Source organism: Haliaeetus albicilla, chromosome 4, assembly GCF_947461875.1.
Source record: "Haliaeetus albicilla chromosome 4, bHalAlb1.1, whole genome shotgun sequence".
Lineage (NCBI taxonomy): Eukaryota > Metazoa > Chordata > Aves > Accipitriformes > Accipitridae > Haliaeetus > Haliaeetus albicilla.
This window is the reverse complement of record NC_091486.1, coordinates 460,193-483,360: the sequence shown is the minus strand read 5'-3', so window position 1 is coordinate 483,360 and position 23,168 is coordinate 460,193. Positions and strand designations below refer to the sequence as shown.

General features: G+C 37.0%; 1 protein-coding gene across 11 annotated transcripts in view; it reads right to left on the bottom strand.

Moving 5' to 3' along the window:
* Positions 1 to 23,168, bottom strand: part of WDSUB1 (WD repeat, sterile alpha motif and U-box domain containing 1) — a 40,849-nt gene that overhangs the window by 14,189 nt on the left and 3,492 nt on the right. For 6 of the 11 annotated variants that reach the window (XM_069780588.1, XM_069780587.1, XM_069780581.1 and 3 more), the window contains exons 2-9: positions 21,399 to 21,820; positions 18,012 to 18,196; positions 13,603 to 13,695; positions 12,700 to 12,793; positions 10,460 to 10,493; positions 8,807 to 8,847; positions 8,596 to 8,702; positions 7,514 to 7,693 (exon numbers count right to left, since the gene is read on the bottom strand). In XM_069780588.1, the coding sequence (XP_069636689.1) occupies positions 7,514 to 7,693; positions 8,596 to 8,702; positions 8,807 to 8,847; positions 10,460 to 10,493; positions 12,700 to 12,793; positions 13,603 to 13,695; positions 18,012 to 18,196; positions 21,399 to 21,796 (1,132 nt within the window). In that variant the 5' untranslated portion in view covers positions 21,797 to 21,820. Of the gene's footprint in view, positions 1 to 7,513; positions 7,694 to 8,595; positions 8,703 to 8,806; positions 8,848 to 10,459; positions 10,494 to 12,699; positions 12,794 to 13,602; positions 13,696 to 16,017; positions 16,118 to 18,011; positions 18,197 to 21,398; positions 21,821 to 23,168 lie in introns of those variants that run through there. The other 5 variants (XM_069780589.1, XM_069780590.1, XM_069780592.1 and 2 more) reach the window with 4 other exon arrangements.

Genomic DNA, 23,168 nt, shown 5'->3' with positions numbered 1-23,168 from the left:
AGGAAGAATTTGTTTTAACTGGGACAGGTTTGCCCAGAGAGGTTGTGCATGCCCCATCCCTGGAAGTGTTCAAGGTCAGGCTGGATGGTGCTCTGAGCAACCTGGTCTAGTGGAAGGTGTCCCTGCCCATGGCAGGGGGGTTGGAACTAGATGAACTTTGAGGGTCCCTTCCAACCCAAACCATTCTGTGATTCTATGATAGCATGTGTGCAAAATTACCTTCCTAATACCCCCTTTTTTCCCCCCACATCATCTGTCAGTCTCCTGGTTTCTGCCACAAGGCAAGTATCACGCCCATTCACTTCTTAAGCTGTGTCTTTCTCCCACTCTACCATGACAGAGTGAGTGTTTAACTTCTAACTGTGCCATATTTTAAAAAAATAACAAAACATTACCCTGCCAGAGGAACCCTGAAAAAGCTCATCAACAAATCTTAGAATGGCTTTTTGATATTAGTCTTAAAAAAAATGCCTTTAAAATATTGACACAACTTTGAAAGCTTAAAATATTTAAATTAACATAAACATTGCTTTAAATTTAATACAAACCATAAAATGGCAAGATCCAAAATAAAAGGAGCTGGCACAGTATAAAGAACTAATTTCAAGCCACAAATACAGTTATTTCTCTAAGTGACTGATATGTTACAAAACACACTATTAGCGCAATGACTGTCTGTTTGCAGGGATTAAAAAAGTAATTACAGAGTAAAAATCTGAATACCACTAACATTACAGGGACTGATTGCTTTTTTACTGACTGCAGTGGCCTTCCAGTCATGCTAAATGTAAGGACATGCCATTTCAGTAAAAGTGCAATTCGCTGGATTTCCCTTAACCTTCACATTAGCTTTTGTCATACAAGGGCATTTACATCTGTTACAATACACTACACCTGTTGCATAGTATTGCTGTCCTATGGCTTACAAAGGGACAACTGAAGAATACCTGAACCTGTGTTTTTTAAAAGATTAATGTCCTCCTAATCTAAAAATAAAACTACAAACACAGTTGTGGTTCTGCCATGCTGCCTTGTTTTCTTTCAGACTGTTTAGTTCAGACACACTCAAGCTGATAAAGTGAAGACGCATCAACAGTAGCTTTGCTGTCTTCAAACAATGCATCAAAACAACAATAAGGTGTGTTTGTACACTGTGCCTGCAAATTACACTTCATTGTTGTATGCTCCTATTTCATGAAAGATAAGGTCTTAGACTTGCAGCACCTCAATGTTCAGGCAATGCTTGTGTAAGCACCTGTATCAAAATGGAAGTAACTTATCTTTACAATTAAATCGTACACTGGCATTCCTCTCCCCAGAAAAGTGCATCACATTTATAATGAGGTGCACTCTCATTCACACAGTATCAATAAAACCATAAAGCTTCATTTACTCCCAACTGTCCATTCTTAAAAAAACAAAAAAAAATAACCTCACTGTGGATAATCCCCTTGGCAAGATTATGATAAACCTTAAAAAACCTAGGTAAGACATACTGAAGACCTCATGATACACACAGATCTCTACCTTTTGCTCAAGGTCTCAGTAATAGAGCTCTTTTATTATTACAATGCATGAGATTGCTCCCACCAGACCTCACTACTGTGCAACACTGCTACTGCTAAACTGATTCTCTTCTATCAGTTCTAGAGAACAAAGTAAGAGTATCTTGATAAGTTGCTCAACTCTCTATTTTTTTTTTTTTAAATATCTGGCACAGAAAATATTATGAAATGGCACAAAAGCTGCTAACTTAAATTTGGATTCACAGTAGGGCTTTACACTTACATATTATATTGAGATTAATATATGGGAACCAAAATCTTTTCTAAATTCTCATCAAGTTTGATGCTTGATTCCAACCACTAAAGGTGGGGAGGTGGTGGGGATACACACACTCCGTTTATTCCCACAGATTGTGCAGAATCGATTTATACTTCTCATTCACAAGAAACAAAACCAAATACCATAGTGGCATGACTACCTGTAAAGCAGCATAAGACATCAGTGCTTCAATTACGCTATTGAAAATGCTAAATTAAATGACTGACCTACATTTATGGTTTCACTATCAAACAAGACAGCCCAAGCAGAAAGCTGTGAAAGGACCATGCACTCACTCCATGTAAACAAACATAGTGCATATTTGATTTAGGGGGAAAAAAGCCCCCAGACAGCTGTATCCAAAAGGAAACTCATGCTGCAAAAATGCATGCAACTTCTGACCAAAACTGAACATCTTACATGTTGGGATGGAAGAACGACATTTCAGAAGAAATTGTTTTCAAAAAACATGATTAAAATGCCCAGTAGCCTAGTCATCATTATCTTTTATACTGATGTACAGCTCCAGTCTAACATACACTTAGTGTTCACAACTGGTATTTTTAGATTTGATGGTATATGAATATATTATTACAAATGTTCTCAAATTAGATATAGCAATGTACTATTGCAAGTGAAGGTCACAGAGCTGATTCTTGGCAGAAAACAAAATCCCTTAAAAAAAAAAATAAAAATCCAATTGTGGAGATGGCTAGGGGAAGAAGGGTCTGTTACTGTGAGCAGTAAGAATCTTTGGGTTTAGTAAAGATTCAATTCATTCAATTCAGTTCAATTAAACATAATCAATCTCTTTTGCATAAAAATGACCTGTGCAGCCTGAGTGCTGGTATTTTATCTAAGTCTATGAAAATTGCATTTGTTTTGGTTGTAGTTTTTTTAAAGAAAGAATACTCTAATCTGAGATCTGTGGGACTTGCAAACTCTTCTCTTTACAATGTACATATTGTGGTATAAACTCTTATTCATAGAATCATAGAATCATTTAGGGTGGAAAAGACCTTCAAGATCATTGAGTCCAACCATCAACCATGCCCACTAAACCACGTCCTGAAGTACCCTGTCTACTCGCTTTTCAAATACCTCCAGGGATGGTGACTCAACCACTTCCCTGGGCAGCCTATTCCAATGTATTCATGATCATGTAAGGCATCACAAATACCAATTAACGCTTATTCCCCCATGAAGGACCACAAGTTTATTTAAGTATCCTAAAACTGATCTGAGTACTTATTATTACCTATTTACTGAGAATATACAATAGCTGTGAATCTGAAAAAAGAGCTGTATCTGTGTTTGAGACAGCAGCCATTCTTTCCAACTTAGTTGTGAGTATAAGAGGAAAAAAGAAATCTAACAATGAGAAAAGTAATTTTAAAGTTCTATAAACTGTCACACTACAATTTTAACCTGTCAAGATTGGAAATGCATCCCAGATATCAGTAATCTTCATCTTGCAGCAGCATAAAACATGCCTCCTTTTAAAAATTGTTTTATGTCAAAAACCTGTAAGTGTGTCACAATTTTTTCTTCCCATATAGTAGTGGTAAATACTAGTTCCTACTCTGGTTCATCTTCCGTCTTCAGTACTAAAATAGAGAGTTCATACAACAGCCTTCCAACCAGCTGCTCTACTCCGTCTGCAGAGTGCCAAGCAGACTGGCCTTAACACACCAGTGCTTGCAGCTTCACCATACAATTAATCAGCTGCCTCAAACAATGTGTGCAAAGGGATAAAACTCAGTCACACTGATATGCAAGTCATTTTAATCAGGAAAGACAAAATATGTCACCGAGGAAGAAAAATATATGCAAAAGAAAAAAAATTAACCTACATTTCCTTAAGGACTATGTAATGACATATGTAAAGATAAAGACAATGTAAGAATTGAAACATAGTATTAAAATACAATAAAAGTTCATGCTTATTCTTAGGAAGAGCTGCATGGCAATTTTGTAAAAATGTACGAGATCAGTTTGGGATCAAGAAAAATTAAGAATATAACCAAAGGAAAGAAAGGTAAAAAAGGAACCAAATAATTCTGTAGTTATAACTGGATTTTGAGGGCATCTTCCACAATCTTCATCACATGGGCAATTTTTCCTAAATTCCTCTGATGTAAACAGATTAAAGAATATTGCATCCAGTTTGCACTTCAGTTAACTACCTTCTGATTAAATCTCTAGTCAGGGATTTAATTAAGAATTGTCCATGACACATCATCTTTTGAAAACTAGTTATAAATAACACTCAAAATAAGATTTTGTTGATACAGGCAAAGCACGTGCAATTTTCTGTTTAAGCTATACTGAGAAATTCCCCCGAAGTTTACTCCTATGTCAGTATACATGTAGGGCACGGTGAATCACAAGTGATTCAAATTCTGCTCCAAAGTATTGTTTTCAGGCTCATTCTCAGACCCAGAGTTTCTTGACAAAGATGTGAAAGAGGAAAGAACTTACTCATACTTTTTGTACGTACCTAGAGTGAAACCTTAAAACCAGAAGAGGAAGACAAAAAAAACCCCATCTTTGATAGCACATTGCTGATGAAGAGAAGACAAAGTCAAGCTGATCAGATATTTCAGAATTCAGTTTATGCATATTCATCCTTGCTTTCTAATCTAAGAACACCCTGCAGTAAGTGAGGAAAGGATTGTACTGTCTTTAAGACAATCTGTTCTGTTGACATACCTAACCCAAATCAGAATAGAGTCACATGAAAAGAAGCCTTCTCAATGTGCTGCAGAAGAAGGGAAAGTATTTGGAATGCCTCCAACTTCTTTACAATTTGTTGTATTACAGTACAAAATACTCTGTATGGCACTAAACCCTAAACTGAAGATGTGGTTTTCCAAAAATTAGACCTAGTCTCACCTCCTGCCCATCCTCTGCAAACAAACTGCAAGACAAGATTCACCTTACATTAACAAATTCAGTTAGCCTGATAGGAAAAAAAGGATGCAGGCATGGAACAATGTACCCCCACTTTCTATTCTGAATTGGAAGAGGATGTGTATTATTTCTTTTCTGATTCAACTGCATCACAGAATTGCAATGAATATGTCATTGTGTCTGTTAAGAATGAGAAATCCTGAACTTTGTTGAATGTACACAAGTTTTTCAGCCAGATGTATATAATGGTCACTTTACTTTTGCTCAACACCTTACAGAGTTTAATATAGTGTTATTTATATTATATGACAATTAGGTTAGAAAGAGGCTAGTTCCATTTGCATGGTAATGAAGCATTCTTTCAAAAAGCTGTCAAAAACAATCAAAGAAGCTAATGAAATGTTATGTGAACCACTTGCTGATCGCTTTCTCTTAGATCAAATGCCTTCAAAGGCGTGTGGATACCCTTTATATTAAATGCAAATCAGAGCTGATGCAAAGACTAACTGAACAAGAAATAAGCAGCTAATAAAAAATACTAGAAGAAAAAGCTCCTATCCTATCAATCATCAAGTAAAATGGTCTAAAAAAACTCCCTTTGCAAAGACTCTAAAAAAACCTCAAGAGTTCTTTGGCAAGATCTTATGGAACTGGTAAATGTTGCATTTTTAGAGCAAAGAAAACAGGTTATCAAAGAGAAAGGATGTACTCATTTGTATAGTGATAGACTCCTAAAATTTAGTTAAACTGGAATAACACTGAAAAACATGTAATTTTTAGACAGTGTTTTCCTATTTTGTAAAAGCTTGAGCTATGGCAGATAGAGAGCAATTCTTCAAGTCAAATATATCAGGCTACAATTTCTATTCTGTGCCAACTATAGCTGTAGAATGATATGTAGAAGCAGAATCACAAGCATTTACCATTTCAGAACTGATCGATTTGAATAATTTTATTAGGTGACTTTGAGTAGTATATTTCATTATTTTGCTTTAAAAACATCTTTCATATAACCATTAAAGTGGAACTCATTGCTTCACATTGCATATATGCTGGTTCATATTTGTGGAGTAGCTTATGTTTATAAAGACAGTAAATGATTTCAGTTAGAGCTTTTGTAAGAATTTCTTATAGCTGCCTGATACCTGTGAAAATTTGACTCCTTATCCTATAATCTTATGATGGGTGTTAAAGTACCTACTGAAGAAAAAGCATGGCAAAAGACCAAACTCTTGAGAACAGAGACTGAGCAATGAGTATTTTACTTGATAATGGGAAAGAACATATTGAAGCTACTTCAGCTCATATGTACAATCAATCCTCACTGCATCCTTTTATAGCAAGTGAGTCAGAAAGCAACAGCTTCCCATAATCAGCCTGTATTCTACATGTACTCTGTCTAAAGCCACATCCATCCTTTGCATCTTACAGCCTGCCTTACAGTGGGCTCTTAGAACTTCAGATTTTATTTTCTTATTTGAGTTTGAAATTGTTCTTGATAGTGTCATTACAAATCTATTATGCAACACATGCTTTTGTTGATTTTTTTTCCCCATAGAGAATGCTATGTTCAGCAGGTCAGTTCTCATCATTGGTCACACTGCATTCAATTCTCACATAACTTTCTAGTCAGCATTATTTGATTAGCCTCAGCTGGTGATTGCTGCAACAGAGTTTTAGGCTACTCTAATGTTAAAGAAAACGTGTGCAGAAACTGATGAAGCTAAATGTCTTTCGTGGATGACAATTCCTAACAGATTCCCAGCATCTCTGTTGATTTCTAGAATTCAACAAAGCTAGCTGATGCACAGAGATAATATGATCTGATACTATCAATACCACGCACGCACACACACATATAAAACAAAAAAGGAAGGGAGCAGTCTTCCTACAATGAAGAATACGAACTTCTAAAAATAAACCTGTACCTTTTAAAAGGTTTCTTAATGCCTGCAGCCTTTTGCTATACTTGCTCTCACTTTGGCAAACATACCAGCACCTAATCTACACCGAAATCTAGCCATCAAAATGAATAGTTTATATTCAGAAAGTTCCAGTGTAGTTCACCATCCTTAAATTTCTTATTTCAGAATTACTGCTGTAGAGTCATTACTAATACAGCACTTCCTTGTGATTGCTTCCAAAAAGTAATCACAGTTTTGCAATAAAGTGACAGGACAATGTATTAACTAGGACACCTGATGAATTATAAAGTGTCTGAGCCGGGCAAGCTTTGCTTGATCCTTACTAAATGTCAACATCAAATGCTTCATCTCCAAAATAAGTGAAAACTAAAACATACCTTGTGTTTTTCAATTATGGTAACACTGCACTGAAGAATTTAACTGCTAAATTCAAGGTAATTGATCACATAGTATTATAAATATGGCACTTTTGCAGACTGATAGAAAAACTATAGAGTACCCTATTTACCAAAGTCAGAATCATTAAGTATGCACAAAAGCTGAAATTCCTTTTCCACAGCGTAATGATACAAGATATCAAAAGGAAAATAGAAACAAAAAGCGGGTAAGACTACTTAACATGGCATTGTTGGTGGAAGTGCACTTTATGTCTCTAGGTATAAGTAAACAAACAAACAAAAAAAGAGTATTGTGGATAATGTGACATTAGGGGTTTTTATCAGCCCTGGTAATGAAATAAAAATTCATTTCAGGGACAAAAACATCCATGTATGGAACTAACTTATTTTCATTCCAACATTTCACACATTTACTCTAAAGATTAAAAACTATTTGGATTTCTATACTCTTACCAATTTTTAATTCATTAGTCAGACTTTCTTTAGTAAGATTCAGCAGTTCCTTGCCATCAATGTTATTCATTTTGAAAAGCCCAACAAAGTCTGCTAAGTCTTGGGCACAAAGCCAGGCTGAAACATCGTCCTCTGACCAGTCCTCAACAGTCACCTTAGATTCATTTTCTACAGTATTTCCTTTAGAAAAGAAACATAAAAGACAGTTAAAAAAAACCCCAAACACCACCCTCCCCCACCAAAAAAACCCCAACAATTTAAAAAATCCCAGTTCTAAGAACAATGGCAGTACTGAATGCTGTTTTTCAAGTGTTCTCAGTGCTATACCTTCCCCAACATCTAATAAAAGAGCTGCTTATTAGACATTACTTCGGGGGGGGGGGGGGGGGGGGGGGGCCAATAATTTGGGTTTGCCTTTTACCTCCCTATTTTCAAAGTTTAGAGGACTTTAGTCTCTTGGATGCGTACACTTCTGTCAAATCTGACCTGAACTAAAAGACAGAAAAGTATCAGCAGACACCAAAACCAAGTTTCACACCTCCTTATAAAAGCAGACCAAAGTCCAGACTTACTCTTGTGCTTTGAACAAAGATCTATATACCTTTGTTCCACATACTTTAGATGCTGATCTATTTTGTAACATTAATTATCCTGGTTTTTTCACCTTTAACAAACAACTGGTAAGCTGTATTTCTTGTTGACAATTATGCTTGCAATTAGCATATTTTCTGTTTAACTCATCGCCAATGATACTTATCCAAAAAGTCTTTCAGAGCTCTGGGAATAATATTCACCTCTTAAATGCTGTCCAGAGAGTAAGAAATGGCAAATATCAGAAAAGAAGATACAGCAGATTAATAAAATTAAAATACTTCTAGTATATCTTTTCTTTAAAAAAGATAATACCTCTGCAGGACATTAATACAATCAATTCAGAGAAAAGATAAATAACGTGCACATAATCCTGAGGCTACAAATTAACTCTGTGTAATAAAAAGTGGGTTTTTTGCACCTTCAGAAGGTGTCCCATAATTTTGTGCTTTAAATTTAAAGAACAGATTACAAATACTTCACACACTAACCTGCACAGGGTTGCTTAAGGTCAAACTGCCATATGTTCACAGTTTTATCCATTGAACCTGTGGCAAGTAAGGGACTATATGGTGCAAAAGCACAAGTTGTAACATATCTACAAATTAAAAAAAAAAAGTATGAAATTATGAAAATTCACAATAAAAGGATTTAATTTCTTTTATTTATTAACAGTAGAGCAAAATCATACTGAATTCTTACCTGGTATGCTGAGACAAAGTATGAAGGGTATTGCCAGTACTCTGTAAAAGAATATTTGTGATTTTAAATCTTAAAGAATAAAAAGAATGTCCATTCATTTGTATACTTTCTTTCAAAATAAGGAGTAATATTGCTTCTTGGAAGATGACAGAAGTTAACCTTCAGAGAAGTTATACAACCTTGCCAAAGCCGATCAGCAGCAGAGTCAGAAATGCAACCTGAATGTTGTGCTTGAAGACCCCTATTCAACTCACTGGAACACTGCTATCCTTCAACAATCAGCCAGCATGGAACTTTTAGCATAACAATGCCAGAAATACCAACTGAATTAATTACAACCATATTGGCTGGTTGCTTACGTGGATAAAACCATTTCTTCTACAAATCTAGGATTAGAAAAGACCAAAAGTGAAGAGGTATCTGAAATTCAGAGAGACTTCATGGTACAATCTTTCAGTTGGGCCAATAATTAATCACACCTGTGGTTCTCCTATTTGGCCACTAGATGCTACTAAAAAAACAAATTCCTGAATTCTGCATAGGTTTAACTTACTATTTGGAAGATTTTCCTTCTTATGAAAGATACTATTTCTTTGACAGGTAAAGACAGACTGGAAAGATGAAGAGCAAAGTTATCCTGAACTACTAATTGATCTTTCAGCACTCCAGTTTTTAGAGCTGTCCATCATGAGGAAAGTCCCCTATTTTAGGTCAAAATCTCTCTTCCTCCCACAAAGGTTTATTGTTCCCACTTCTCCTCAACAGCTATAAAAGTCATTGTCCCATTTGGTAAAAACCTAAGGCTACAAAAGCTGACAAACAATAGTAAGAAATACTTACACTGCAGTTTTCTGCATCTTTCAATTTTGGGGTTCCAAAAATCTCAGGGACTGCTTACATACCTGTCTAAGCTTCAAACTACTAAAATAATTGGGCCAAAAATTGGGAAGGTATCAACTCAGTGATTTTGATGAAAAAATTTAACTGTAATTGAAAAATTGTATCAGTACAATAGTATGTGCAGAGAAAGCTGGAGAAGCTTAAAATTTGTTCATCCTTCCTTTTCAGCAAAATTACTATTATTTTTAATACTACAAAGTGCTAAAGGTAAATACCACTTACAGGTGAACCACAAAGGATGAAATAACAGTGTTATAGAAAATGCCTAAACAATGTCTTTTAAAGAAAAGACATTGTATTTAACATAAGTATTTTCTTGCTTTATTATGCTTCTATTTTATGTGCACTTAATATATAATTAACTAAAGAATTTCTATGATCACAATGCACGATTTTATGTCAAAAGCTACAGTACTTGCTTTGGAAGCTAAGATAGATTTAGGATAATAAAAAATCCTACTTCAATATGAAGATAACATGTAAGTATGGAATTCATTGAGTAATACTGTACTGTAGAGAAATCAAATAACAAACCCCTCAAAGAAATGTAAATAAAAAGTGAGATCAATTCTCAAGAGACATTTTTCTTCAAACTCCTTCCCACCCTCCCGCCCCCAAATGCACAGTCAGTATTTTGGGTTTATATAGTTTCTATTCTTCAATATTTTTTTACATTGATAAGACACTGCAGAAGCAGCGCTGACATTTAAAGACAGCAATCCAAGGAATGATCTTGCACTATGCTATACTTACAGTTTCATATATTATGACACACTTGTCCACAGACCTTTTAAAAAAAACACATCGACATTAAAATGATACAGAGAGGAAAAAGGGAACTATTTTTAATTAAGAAGAGGAAGAAAAAAACCTTTTTCACAAACAAAATAAGAGCAAACAGATTTCTTAACACCACTTTATGAAAAGCTTAGTTAACTAGCCCCCCCCCCATGCCCACCTTAAAACAACACTGATTAGCTCTACCTCCAGCATGATACAAAAAACAGTAGTTAAATACGAAAACTCTGCACTTCCATGAGAATTTCTGATGTGGAGGATTTGCATAATGCTTATGCAAACTGGCCGCCACTCCCACTGCTCCCCACTGTCTGTACCGCATCTACTTTATGCCTCTGCAAGCAGTATCTGTAAAGCAGACACACAGATTCTGGCTATCCATGAGCTACTTCCAGCACTTGTATTTATCTTGGAAACCTTTACATCTGCAAACCAGGCTAGAGGAAGTAGTGCAATGCAATACATAAAATATAGTGGTGCAATGCAATCAATACACAAACTATTTCATGAAATACAAAATGCATAGTTATTTACCATGACAGCAGCGTTTCCTGAAAGACTTTATGGGATAGACATTTCCCTTAACAACAATATAAGTGGAAACAATAATCTGTATGTCTAATGGAAAATAAAATAACTCTAGATCACAAACATTCACAACTATCTTCAAATATTGAAAAAGAGTCCCTTAAAAAGAATACAAAGTAAACTGTCAGAGCAAGCTATTGTCTCCTGGGGTTTGTATAGTTTTAAGTTTATTTGCTGGCTATTGTAGACTTTCCTTCTTCCTTTGCAAGACATCAGTTTTTCCGTTTCAGTTTAGAAAGTCTTCATAAAAAAGACAACTAATATTTAGAGTTGAATCGTTTTGTTATTTCAAGTTGCCACTTAAACAGTTTAGAAGTGATTAAGTACTTTTCATGAGAAGTGCAGAATGAAAGCATACAGTCATTAATATTCATAAAACCATAAATGATTACATCTCCCTCATTTATAATTTCTTCTTTCAATAGCTTAATCCCTGAGGAAATCCACTAGTAACCCAGCTGCCAGTTTATCTTCATACTGCTGATCACCAACAACCATTTGAGCCTGACAGTCCCATCATTTTTCCACACAACTTACATCCACTTTTCTGGCCTGTATCTCCCCAATTTGACTATAAGACATTGGGAGACCACAGCAAAAGCCTTGCTAAAGCTGAGGTGTAAAACGACACTGCTCTCCCCGTGTTTACACAGCCAACCTTCTCATCACAGAAGGCAGTCAGGTTGGTCAGGCTCGCTTTGCCCTTGTTCAATTCCTGCTGCTTTCCCCAAACATGTTGTGCTTGGAAATGGCTTCCAATCCCACTGGAAGGATTTGCTCCATAACCTTCCCAGAGAGTGGATTTAGGCTGACTGGCCTGTACTTCCCTGGATCCTCCACCTTGCCCTGCTTGGAGGTTAAGTGTGACATTTGCATCCTTTCAGTTATCAGGAATCTTCCCATCACTCCCCTGGGTCTTTCAAACATAACAGAGTGACCTTGCAAAGATACTGCCAACTCCCTTACCACCCTCTAACAAAGACTAATAATACTAGTCTTTAACTGATGGTGCCTGATTAATTTTGGGGTCTTAACCATTATTCTGTATAGGGCTGACATCAACAACACAGGTCTACAGTTATCTCAGTCATGCACTTTTTATTGAAAAAAGGCTTATGTTGCCATACTCTGGGTGTGGATCAGTGAGGGAAGTTTTAATTTCAACCAAATCTATCAAAGACAAAAATCTCAAGATATTTAACTTTCTAAAAAGCTCCCGAAAGCCAGTGAGTGAGTGAGAAGGAAATCCTAAATGGTGTCCCAAAGAGATGGTAAGACTGCAATGTAGATTTGTATTTTTAACAGATGCTAGAGTATCCACATGAAAGGCCTCATAAATGCCCCAAAACCAGGAAATCATGAATCTCATTACAATACTCAAGAGAACAGAGCTTGCAACATGCTAAATTTCAAACTCAATCACCCACAAGACACAGACCAATTGGAAAGACACTTCAATAGTTTTGGAGGTCACAGAACTTTTCTTTAATTACTGGAAATATATTTTGAAATCTCCAACTCTTTTGAACTTTCTGTTTTACAATACTGAAGCATGAACCTGGACAGCCACCTGTCTGAAATTTAAACAAGTAAAAGATACTGCTTACCCTGAAACTAACATCTGCCCATCATAAGAAAATGCACAAGCCAGAACTGGGGCAGAATGTCCATTCAATGTGCATTTATATTTCAATTCAACACCTAAAAATACAAAAAGTAAATTATTACATATGGACATATTTGACAAGGTATAAGACAAGCTGCTTTCAGAAGCTTAAAGCTGCACCAAAGATCTGACTCTGTGACATACTGTCTACAAAAAAGGGGATAAAAGATCACGGAGACAACTTAATTTGACTTCCTCACTTTGTAGTCTTAGCATGTCTAACTGTTTTAGATAATTAAATGTGTATCTGTACACACAGTAGTAATCATTACAGACTTCTATCTAAAAGACATTGCAAACAAAATACCCACTGAAGATGTTCTTGGCCATCCGCCTAGTCTCTACATAGCAGTCACACATCTACATCGCAGTTTTAGCAGGAGCCAACACTGTTTTCATTTCTCCAGCTCTTGCTCAAGGGCTAAGATGTACTGAAAGATGAAAGGAAACCTCTCCCTGGCCTGGCAGATTAAAAGGTTTCAACCTATCAACCTGCTCAAAGGCCACCGTAGAAACATTACTGGTTACCAAAAGATAAAAATGCTAATTAAAACCAAGTGTTTATCATAACATTAAGTTTGATGGAACTGGGGGAATTTTATTTTTTTAAAATCTTTACTTTTACAATTATTGATAAATAGATCACTAAAGAAAATTTACAGGGCCCAATGTCACAAAGTGCTGCATGCCTTAGCTGCTCTCCTGCTAAACAATTAAAAGAAAACTTTAAACTTGTGGTTAGTTTGGCTGTGAATCCATGACAGCAGTATAAATTTGACGTTAGATGTCAATTGTCACTAAAGACTTAAGACACTGGAATATGAAAAAACCACACTATACACACCTAAGAAATCCGCAAACAAAATAAGCCAGAGTTTGATCTGATTATCTTGACCACAAGAAGCCATCTGGAAGTATCTGAATCCATGTTCACCATCTGATAAAATTCGAATATATTAATGGGAATCAGAAGCACTGAAAATAACAGCATACCAGTAAACTACATCAGCATTCTTACACTGGAATTTGGTAAATTTCCTTAATCTCAGTACTACTTTTAAAAAGCGTTAATAAAAATAATTGCAGAAGTTGTAAAACCATGTAGAAGTAAGAAATAAGTGTCACTGTTACACTGTTTCCTGAACAAGTACATCAGGACCAGAACTGGGCTCGTATTTTTTTTTCATGATGGTAAATGCTTGATTCTTCTACCGAGTGCAACAATATAGTCTTTCAACCTATATTATATGATTATATCCATTTCTTCTACAGTTCAGTAGTTCTCAAACTTAACCACATATGCATGTACAAAATTTGAGAGTATCTGACAGGCTATTTTCATAATTTTAAATGCTCAACTTTTCATTTTTATAAACTAAAGTGATGTTTCATGACTGCAGTCCAGCCAACCCCTCGAGAAATACTGCATTAAAGATGAAATACAAAAGCAACAGTTTCATAGCTTTCCCCTCTCTATTCAGTGGACATGAACATTTCTGAATTATCACGTTCCATTCTAAATGTGTTGTTTCATCCCATTATCAATTTTTTATTATTATTCTTAAATCCTGTGACAAAATATTTCTGCTCTTCTACTCCACTGAGCTGGCATACCAGCCTGACACAAGTCACCATAAGAAGCCTTCAGTGGCATTACCTCTGCCAGTTCCAAGTCTTAGAATTCCTACAAGAATCACCAGGATTAAGGCTAGAAATCAGAAAATCGCAACAGACATTTTAAGAGCTCATCTTACCAGCTCTGTAGTTACCAGAGATGTCAAAATATTTACTGTCAAGTGTCTTACAAAATAACCCCAGTGATTTTATCTCCATTATTCCACCACATAAAGTATATTTTAATTTCATATGGTTATCACAATAAAACCCTTGTATACATACAGCTGTTTGTTCACAGGAACAATCAGAGCTATTACGACTATGGCAAATCTTAGGACTTGTTAAACATTAAAGCATCAAAGTGCATCACTTTTGCTAGGATTTTACAGTGTAAGACTTGGGTCTTACAGACTGATGAGTAGCATGTATTAGCTATCATGTTGTAAAAACACATGTTTCTTGGTAACTGGGAACATGTTACTTGGAAACTGGGTAAGAATTCTGTCATGATGCACAGACTTTGATGTTATTTTACAAGTTACCAACTTGTTAATGGGATATTACAGTGTTGCACAGGCAGAGCTCTTTGGGATAACTCAGAGGAGGACTACACTGTCTTCCACTGAGGTTCACCAGAAAATTTTAGCAAGACACACCAATTTTTTACCAGTATCGCTACGTAATTTCACTGAAGTTTACTTATTCAGGAGGAGGGCAGCACTGAAACTTCGCAGTCGGACAGGAAAGCCCACACAGCATTACAACTGCTCTAGATCTGATGAGCTTCTACGCAACTGTGAATCCACTTTAAAAATAGGAGAATCACCTGTTACAAATAGTCTAAAGCACAAAGAACCTATCAGACACTCTGGTTCTAATTTTGCTCTGAATTAAGTAGGTAAAGAGTCTCAATCTAAAACCAGCTGTAATTGTACTGGATAAGCACTACTTCTATGGATTTTGTAACGTGTTAAACCTGCCAATAATCCCAGAAGTTTCAATCCTTGGTGATTAAACAGCAACACACAAAAAGGAAAAATGTTGACTTTCAATAACATATGGCTTAAATAAAATTAAGAATGACCATAAATCAGCTAAAAAAATCCACGGTGTAGGAAATACTTGCTTTCTTGCCTATTTCTCTCTATCTTGGCAGAAGGCTGAAGGGTTGGTAACATACTTTTTTTAAACCAAAAGTATAATCTCAACAGGAAATAGTGTAGTGGAAATTACACTCTGATCTGTTTCAGCTTCAATGTGTTCCTTTGCCCTCAGATGCAACTCTTAGTTCATGATGGAATTTTTTGTGTATTATTTTCACCAAGAAAGATCCATTGGTGTTATTTAAAGATTAATCCCCTTTCTGTTGTGACAGATTAATTCAGTGCTGTCCCAATACCTTTCAGTGGACACACATTTGATTGATTTGATATTGTCAGTCACTAATTCTCTGGACTGCAGTATATGCTCACATCCTACTTCCTCAGCCTTCTCCTGCTTCTGTCCTGCTTTTTTCCCCTGCTTCTTCTGCTTTCTTCCTGCTCTGTACCACCTTAAACAAGGTGGTACCCAGACAGGAGAACTTATTGCTGTGTTTAGCACTAAAAGATGCAAGTGGCCGCTCAGTTATAATTTTTGGTACCTTTGAAAGAGCAGCTCATGTACTTTGAAGACAGAAGCCTCCATATCTTTACGGAGACCACTTTGTCTCCATAGTAGATCCGGAAAGCACAGAAGTATTCCTACAAGGTTGTTAAGACAAGTTACAGCATTACTTCTGAAATCTGATGATGCTCCTGCCCAATTTCCCAACCTCCATAAAAAGCAGATGACTATGTGATTTTCTAACTATTTATTGAACACTTTCACCTGACAAAAATTTATACAAATTAACCTTCCAGCTTTTTAGACTCTTATATTCAGAATGTCCAATATTTGGTTGTTCGGCTATGACACTTTCCTGTACTGCAATTAACTTCTACCAGGATATTTCAAATAGAACTTCTTGTTTGTGCAGAAGTTTCTTCCTACTATACAAGCTATGTAAGCTTAAGACATGCAACTCTTCAGTATTCCCACAAAGTTATACAAAAAGTCTGTGTCATGACATAATTGTACTGGTTTGGGCTGGGATAGTAGCTCCTACGGTGCTGTACTTTGTATTTGTGACCAAAGCAGCGTTGGTAGCAGAGGGATGTGTTAGATGTGTCAGAAGCTGAGCGGTGCTTGCACAGCACCAAGGGCTGTTCTGCTCCTCACCTTGCGCTGCCAGCCAGCAGGCTGGGGATGCACAAGGAGCTGGGGGGGGGGGGGGCGGGGCACAGCCGTGAGAGCTGACCCCCAACTGACCAAAGGGTTATCCCGTACCACATGGCATCCCGCTCAGCAATAAAAGCTGAGGGAAGAAGAGAGGACATTGGAAGTTACGGCATTTGCCTTTCCAAGCCACTGTTATGCGTGACGAATCCCTGCTTTCCTGGAAATGGCTGAACACCTGCTTCCCGATGGGAAACGGTGAATGAATTCCTTCTTTTGCTTTGCTTGCACATGCAGCTTTTGCTTTCTCTATTAAACTGTCTTTATCTGAAACCATGAGTTTTTGCACTTTTACCCTTCGATTCTCTCCCCATCCCACTGAGAGGGGAGTGAGTGAGCAGCTGCAGGGGGCTGAGCTGCCCACCGGGGTTAAAATACAACAATAATTTTAAAAGCCTGTACACACAAATGCAAAGCTTTCCCTAAGACAGCTAGAAGTTTAAATATGCAATTTTCAGTATACGTGGTTTTGCAAATAGAAAAACCTACGTTCTAATTATTTTAGTTCCGCAGAAAGCCTTACAAATGTGAAATAAATGAAAACTGAACACAACACGCAATGCAGCCTTGAGAAGGACCTACACTATGCATGCCTTATGTTTTTGATCTCAATACCCAAATACATACAAGAATATCAGATTTCATTCTCAAAAGAAAAAAAAAAATGAAGTTCTTGCCCATCACAACCATGAAGCAGCACATAATGACAAAACTGAACTGCAACTTACACAGTGAGGTCAGCTAAAACAGCTGTAAAACATTTGAACAGTACCACATCTTAGTGGGACACATGAAATTCTGGGCTCATTGCTCCCCCGAATTTCTCCAACTGAGAAAGTCAGGTGCAGGAAAACAATCTATCTATTCACATCCCACAGCTCAAGCATTCAGTTTATTAGGAGTACAGTTCTCTGCATTGCTTTAATCTGGTCCTGCTCCTTGGGGAAGCAAAGTGTGAAAGAGTAAGGTGGGAATGGTAAACAAGCACTGCATCTTCTAACACCCTTGTTAGCCCTGGGAGATAGGCTTCACTTACAGACACTGCCCAAACATTTTCCAAAATCCTGACAGGATAATTAACTACTGAAAGCTATCATAAGCATGCTTATCACCTTGTTTGTTGACCTAGTATATTCCTTGTCATCAACCTGACCACAGCTTTTACTTAAGAATATTCAGAATATTCTAAAACATCAGCTCTTCCCAATGTCATTTGTTATCTTGAGCAGTGATGACAAAAAGAATATGAAAACAAGAGCTAGAGAGAAATAAAGCAACTCTTTTTTCCATGTTCCTCCCCTGACAAGTCAAGTAACTAACCAGAAATTGGCTGCAAAGAAATATCACAGCAGGTAACGCCAAGATCATGTGCTTTTTCATTATACAGGCATCTCATTTTATCATCCCAAAAGGTTAAATCACCACACGATGATCCAGTGACAAAGAAATTTCCATTAGGAGAAAATGCACAGGCCACCAAAGAACCATCTTTAACATTCCCAGATCTGAAAAGCAAAAGGATTTCAATTTAGAATAAGTAATATTCTGAAGAAGTGATCTCTCAAATGCAATCTGATACAATAAGCCAAAGTGTTCTGAGTTTTGCACTTTGAAACTTGGTAACAGAAGGGAGAGAAACTCACACCAACTGTGGACAGAGATGCAAAATAAGCATAGCTGCAGGAACCAGGACCTGATCTTTGACCACAGGAGGAAAAATGTGAGATGGCTCCCCAAGGTAATAATTTTAACTGAGTGATAAAATAATTTTCAAACTAAAGACAATCTGCATGGACTTACCATTTGAAAGGCATAATCCACTGTTAAAATTCTATGGCAGGATAGATTTTAAAAGTCAAAGATAAATACACAACTATCATAACTCAGGTTTACATGTATACAAACGGGAAAAAAGAGACTCCCACAATTTGTTCTGTTCTGTTTTTAAAGACAAAACAGAACACCTACTAATCTATGTGATAAGCTATAGCTGAGTAGATTACTTTGTGATTTAAGATATAGGGTTAATTTTGGACTACTCATACACAAGAGAAAGCAATGTGAAAAAAATGACTTTTGTATTTTAACTAAGTCAGCCAAAGCACTTTATAAAACTGATTTTAGAAGAAAATTCCTAGCAGATATGGAAGTATGGTCAATCCTTGGGAAGGAAGTGGGCTCAACCTAACATCCTTTAGGGTATCTGATAGTAACCTAAAGTCAACTGAAAGTGTCTCACTCATTTAATGGACACAAGATGTGGCCCAGCATGCATAGTTGAATCTTTAAGTGCAGGAGAAAAATCACAGCCATAAGCAACAGTCATACAGCAAGAAACGTCAGTTTTATTTACTCTGTCATTGTATTTTGTTAAACAGCTGCTCATTCTCTTTTGCTGATAGAAAATTTATTTACCACCAGAGGTGTCAAACTTAATGCCACAGAAGAGAAGTCAATAAACTTTCCTGTAAGTCTCTCTAATCAGACCCAGACCTTCAAAAAAATCACTGACTCCCTTAATTCTATCATTAAGAATACTATCAAATACACTACAGTGCTTCCCATTTTTATATGTACAATTCTTTTTCCTTAGTGCAGCTTTTAAAACTTTCCTTCTTTCACACAAAAAGCTGCAGATTCTGCTCTGAAAATGTAACAGTAAAATAAATAGTACTATACATGTTCAGAGAATGCACTGAAGACTTTCAGGCCAGATATCAGTATCATAACTACTGAACAGGAAATACAGAACACTTTAAGAAATACGCATAAATTAACTTGCTTTCATGTTGTTCGTATCCATCATAGAGATGTTCTAAATAGCCATCTTACTTCACAATTTGAACGGGCAGTCAGTTACAACAGCTGAGCTGATAAGAAGTAACTGGATACCTTCGTTTTAATTACCATCCATATATTTAGTCAAATGACATAACAGTGTGGTAAAAGGTGTTCTCTTTTTTAGCATCTACACAATCAACTTGCAAATGAAACAGCAGACCACAGACTGACATTAGATGGTTAACTAAAATCCTCTGACATAATTTTAAGTACCTTGATCATTTCTGAGTAATACTGATCTCAGCCTTAAGAAAATGAAACAGGTGCACTTTTCTATCTACAATTACAAATTACAATAATAATAAAAAAAAATTAAGCAGCTGAAAATATATATACACACACATCCCAAAGTATATACAGTTAAAGTTACGCTGACTACTGTTGGCGTGTTAGCACTTTGAAATGAACCTTAAAAGTGAAGTGAAGGGGATGGGACTGTTCAAGTTCTTTCTTGTTTCTTGACAATGGAGACACCGAAGTAGAATAATTTCTGCTTAAAACAACAATACAGTCTCTACATATTATACATCCACCATTCAACTAAGAACAAATTAAGGATGTAGGTCTAAAATATGCATCACTGCGTATATTAATAGCATCTACTTTTAAGGAATGACTTTTTAGTATTTCTGGGTTTTCCCCCATCAGTAACAAGTATTCTGAATTAAAAAAAAGAACCTCCTCACTAGTAATACCTCAAAATAGATAAACCCTTAGACTTCAGAATACTAATTCCTCATTTTTCTTAAAGAGAAAACTAAGAAAAAATACGTAACAATACCTCTTTATTCTCAGAAAACAAAACAACCATTTCAGTGTTTCTGTATGCATTACAAACAACAAGGTGGCAAAAATCTATTGGAATTCTGTTTATGGACATGATTTCAGATAACTAAAATCAATCATTTTGAAAAATTTTACAATCCAATCTAAATCACTGCTGTGGAAGGCAAAGGTAGAGAGGCCACAAAAGCAGTAACATGCTTGACAGGGGATTACCAAAACCAAACAAGTTTGGCTTTCAAAAATGGCAGCTCCCTCATCCCGACTGAAACATCTCATCAATTCTCTCAAATTCTTACTTCATTCCTAACTTTAGAGAGATGTTGTGTAATTACTGCTCTAAAACCTAAATAATGTCTTGCCTAAGTATAGATTACAACTGGCCTGAAGACTTTACTGAAATATAGATGTGTAGAGGAGGACTTTGAAGATCACTTTAAGGTTCATGCCTTTCACTGTGCAACACCACTAAAAATGCTCATCTGCTTTGTTTCAAATGTTTATTTGAACTGTCCTTTCTGTCACCGTTATGTCTTAAACTGTATGGTTTCAGGCTATGTCAATAGTTTATAAACTCTTTGATTGCTGGGTTACTATCAAGATTCTAAGACTTTCCTGGACTCCAAATACCCTTGTAATTAAATACCACTACGTATAATGCAGTGTAAGGCACACAGCACAGTCAGGCTCCACTAACTAACTGTATATTATGTATCATACTTTGTTGACCCACTGTTTAGAAACCAGATGCATGCAGTATGCAATGCATCCTGATTTCATGTTAAATCAATGAAAACACTTCCATGAACTTAAAAAACCCCAGGATTTAGATGAAAGATAACAGTAAAAATTAAATCTTCTCAAGTTTGCATTGTTTAACTTGAAAAAAAAAAAAGGGGGGGGGGGGCTCAGCACTTCTCCCTCTCCTATTGATAATCTTTTGGTTTTCTAAATCCTATTCCTGTTTCTTCGTGATATCAATCAGTGGTGTAAGTCTGCAAGTCTTGTACACAGTACAGCATACTACTTAAATTATATTCTTGTCATCGTAAACAAGGCTGTCAAAAAATATTTGGCACTCACCTGTACAGTTTCAATGACTGCATGTTCCAAAGAACTACACTCCCATCCGCTGCCCCCGACACTAGATATGTGGACTCAGGAGAAAATCGGCACACTCTAACAGGACTGCCACTGGGCTGCTCTAGCACTGCCAGCATCCGACCATTGCGAGTGTCCCAAACCATGGTAGTGCCATCTGTTGAACAAGAAGCTAAAACGTGTCCTGATGGAGAGAAGCAGCAGCAGTGGACAGCATATGTATGACCTTTTAAAGGCGAGTATGGAAGCTCAGTAAAGTTGTTTAAAGAATAAACACGAATTGTTTTGTCCAAGGAACAAGTAGCCAAGCACGATGATGAGAAGGCACAGTAGTTGACATCATCACTATGATCTGCTAAAGTGTGAATTAACGTCGCCATTTTATCTACTTTCAACAAAAATATCTGAAAAAAAGTTTAACAGTTAGTCTTATCTCTCCTATTTCATAAATGAAACATACCACCTTAACAAGACACATTCTCTAGGAAAAAAATAATAAATTCATTTGCAGAGGCAGATTTTTCATCTAAGCATTGTTTTATCTTCAACTTAAATCAGAGATTAATCACAGCAATGAGATGAGGGGTTTACGACTTGGTTAGAATTAACGTATCTAAATTTTTAATGTCAACTTGCAATTTTGCAGTATAACATGCAAGACTACATAGTAGCTACTTGGTCTTAGAGCAATGACAAAACAAGTTATTCTAGTTATTTCATTTATGCTAAGAAGTTCACTGTTCAAATTTGTTATTATTTGCATCTACACTACACACAATGGAGTAAACGGACACTGTAGAAGACAAACCATTAATTAGGGTTGCAGCAGGAATATAGAAGCATGGAATGGTTTGGGTTGGAAGGGACCTTTAGAGATCATCTAGTCCAACCCCCCTGCCATGGGCAGGGACACCTTCCACTAGACCAGGTTGCTCAGAGCACCATCCAACATTTCCAGGGGTGGGGCACCCACAGCTTCTCTGCTGCAGTGTCTCACCAGCCTCATAGTAAAGAATGTCTTCCTTACACCCAATCTAAACCTACCCTCTTTCATTTTAAAACCACTGCCCCTTGTCCGCTCACTGCAGGCCCTGATAAAAAGCCTCTCTCTTTCTATATTATGATCCCCCTTTAGATACTGAAAGGCCGCATTCAGGTCTCCCCAAAGTCGAGTCTTCTCCGGGCTGAACAAACCCAATGCTCTCAGCCTTTCTTCATAGCAGAGGGGTTCCAGCCCCGTGACCATTTTTTTGGCCCTCCTCTAGACCTGCTCTAACAGGTCCATGTCTTTCTTGTACTGAGGACCCCGGAGCTGGACACAGTGCTCCATGTGGGGTCTGATGAGACCCGAGCAGAGGGGCAGAATCACCTCCCTCAACCTGCTGACCACACTTCTTCTGATGCAACCCAAGATACGACTGGATTTCTGGGCTGCAAGCACACAGTGCCGGCTCACACCTCATTTTTCATCTACCAGTATTCCCAAGTCCTCCTTCGCAGGGCTGGTCTCAATCCACTCATCCCCCATTCTGTACCGATACTGGGGATTGTCCTGACCCAGGTGCAGGACCTTGCACTCAGCCTTTTTGAACTTCATGAGTTCGCCCGCCTCTCAAGCCTGCCAAGCTCCCTCTGAATGGCATCCCTTCCCTCAAACGAATCAACTGCACCACTCAACTTGCTGTCACCTGCGAACTTGCCAAGGGTGTGCTCAATGCCACTGCCTGTGTCGCTGGTGAAGACAGTAAATAG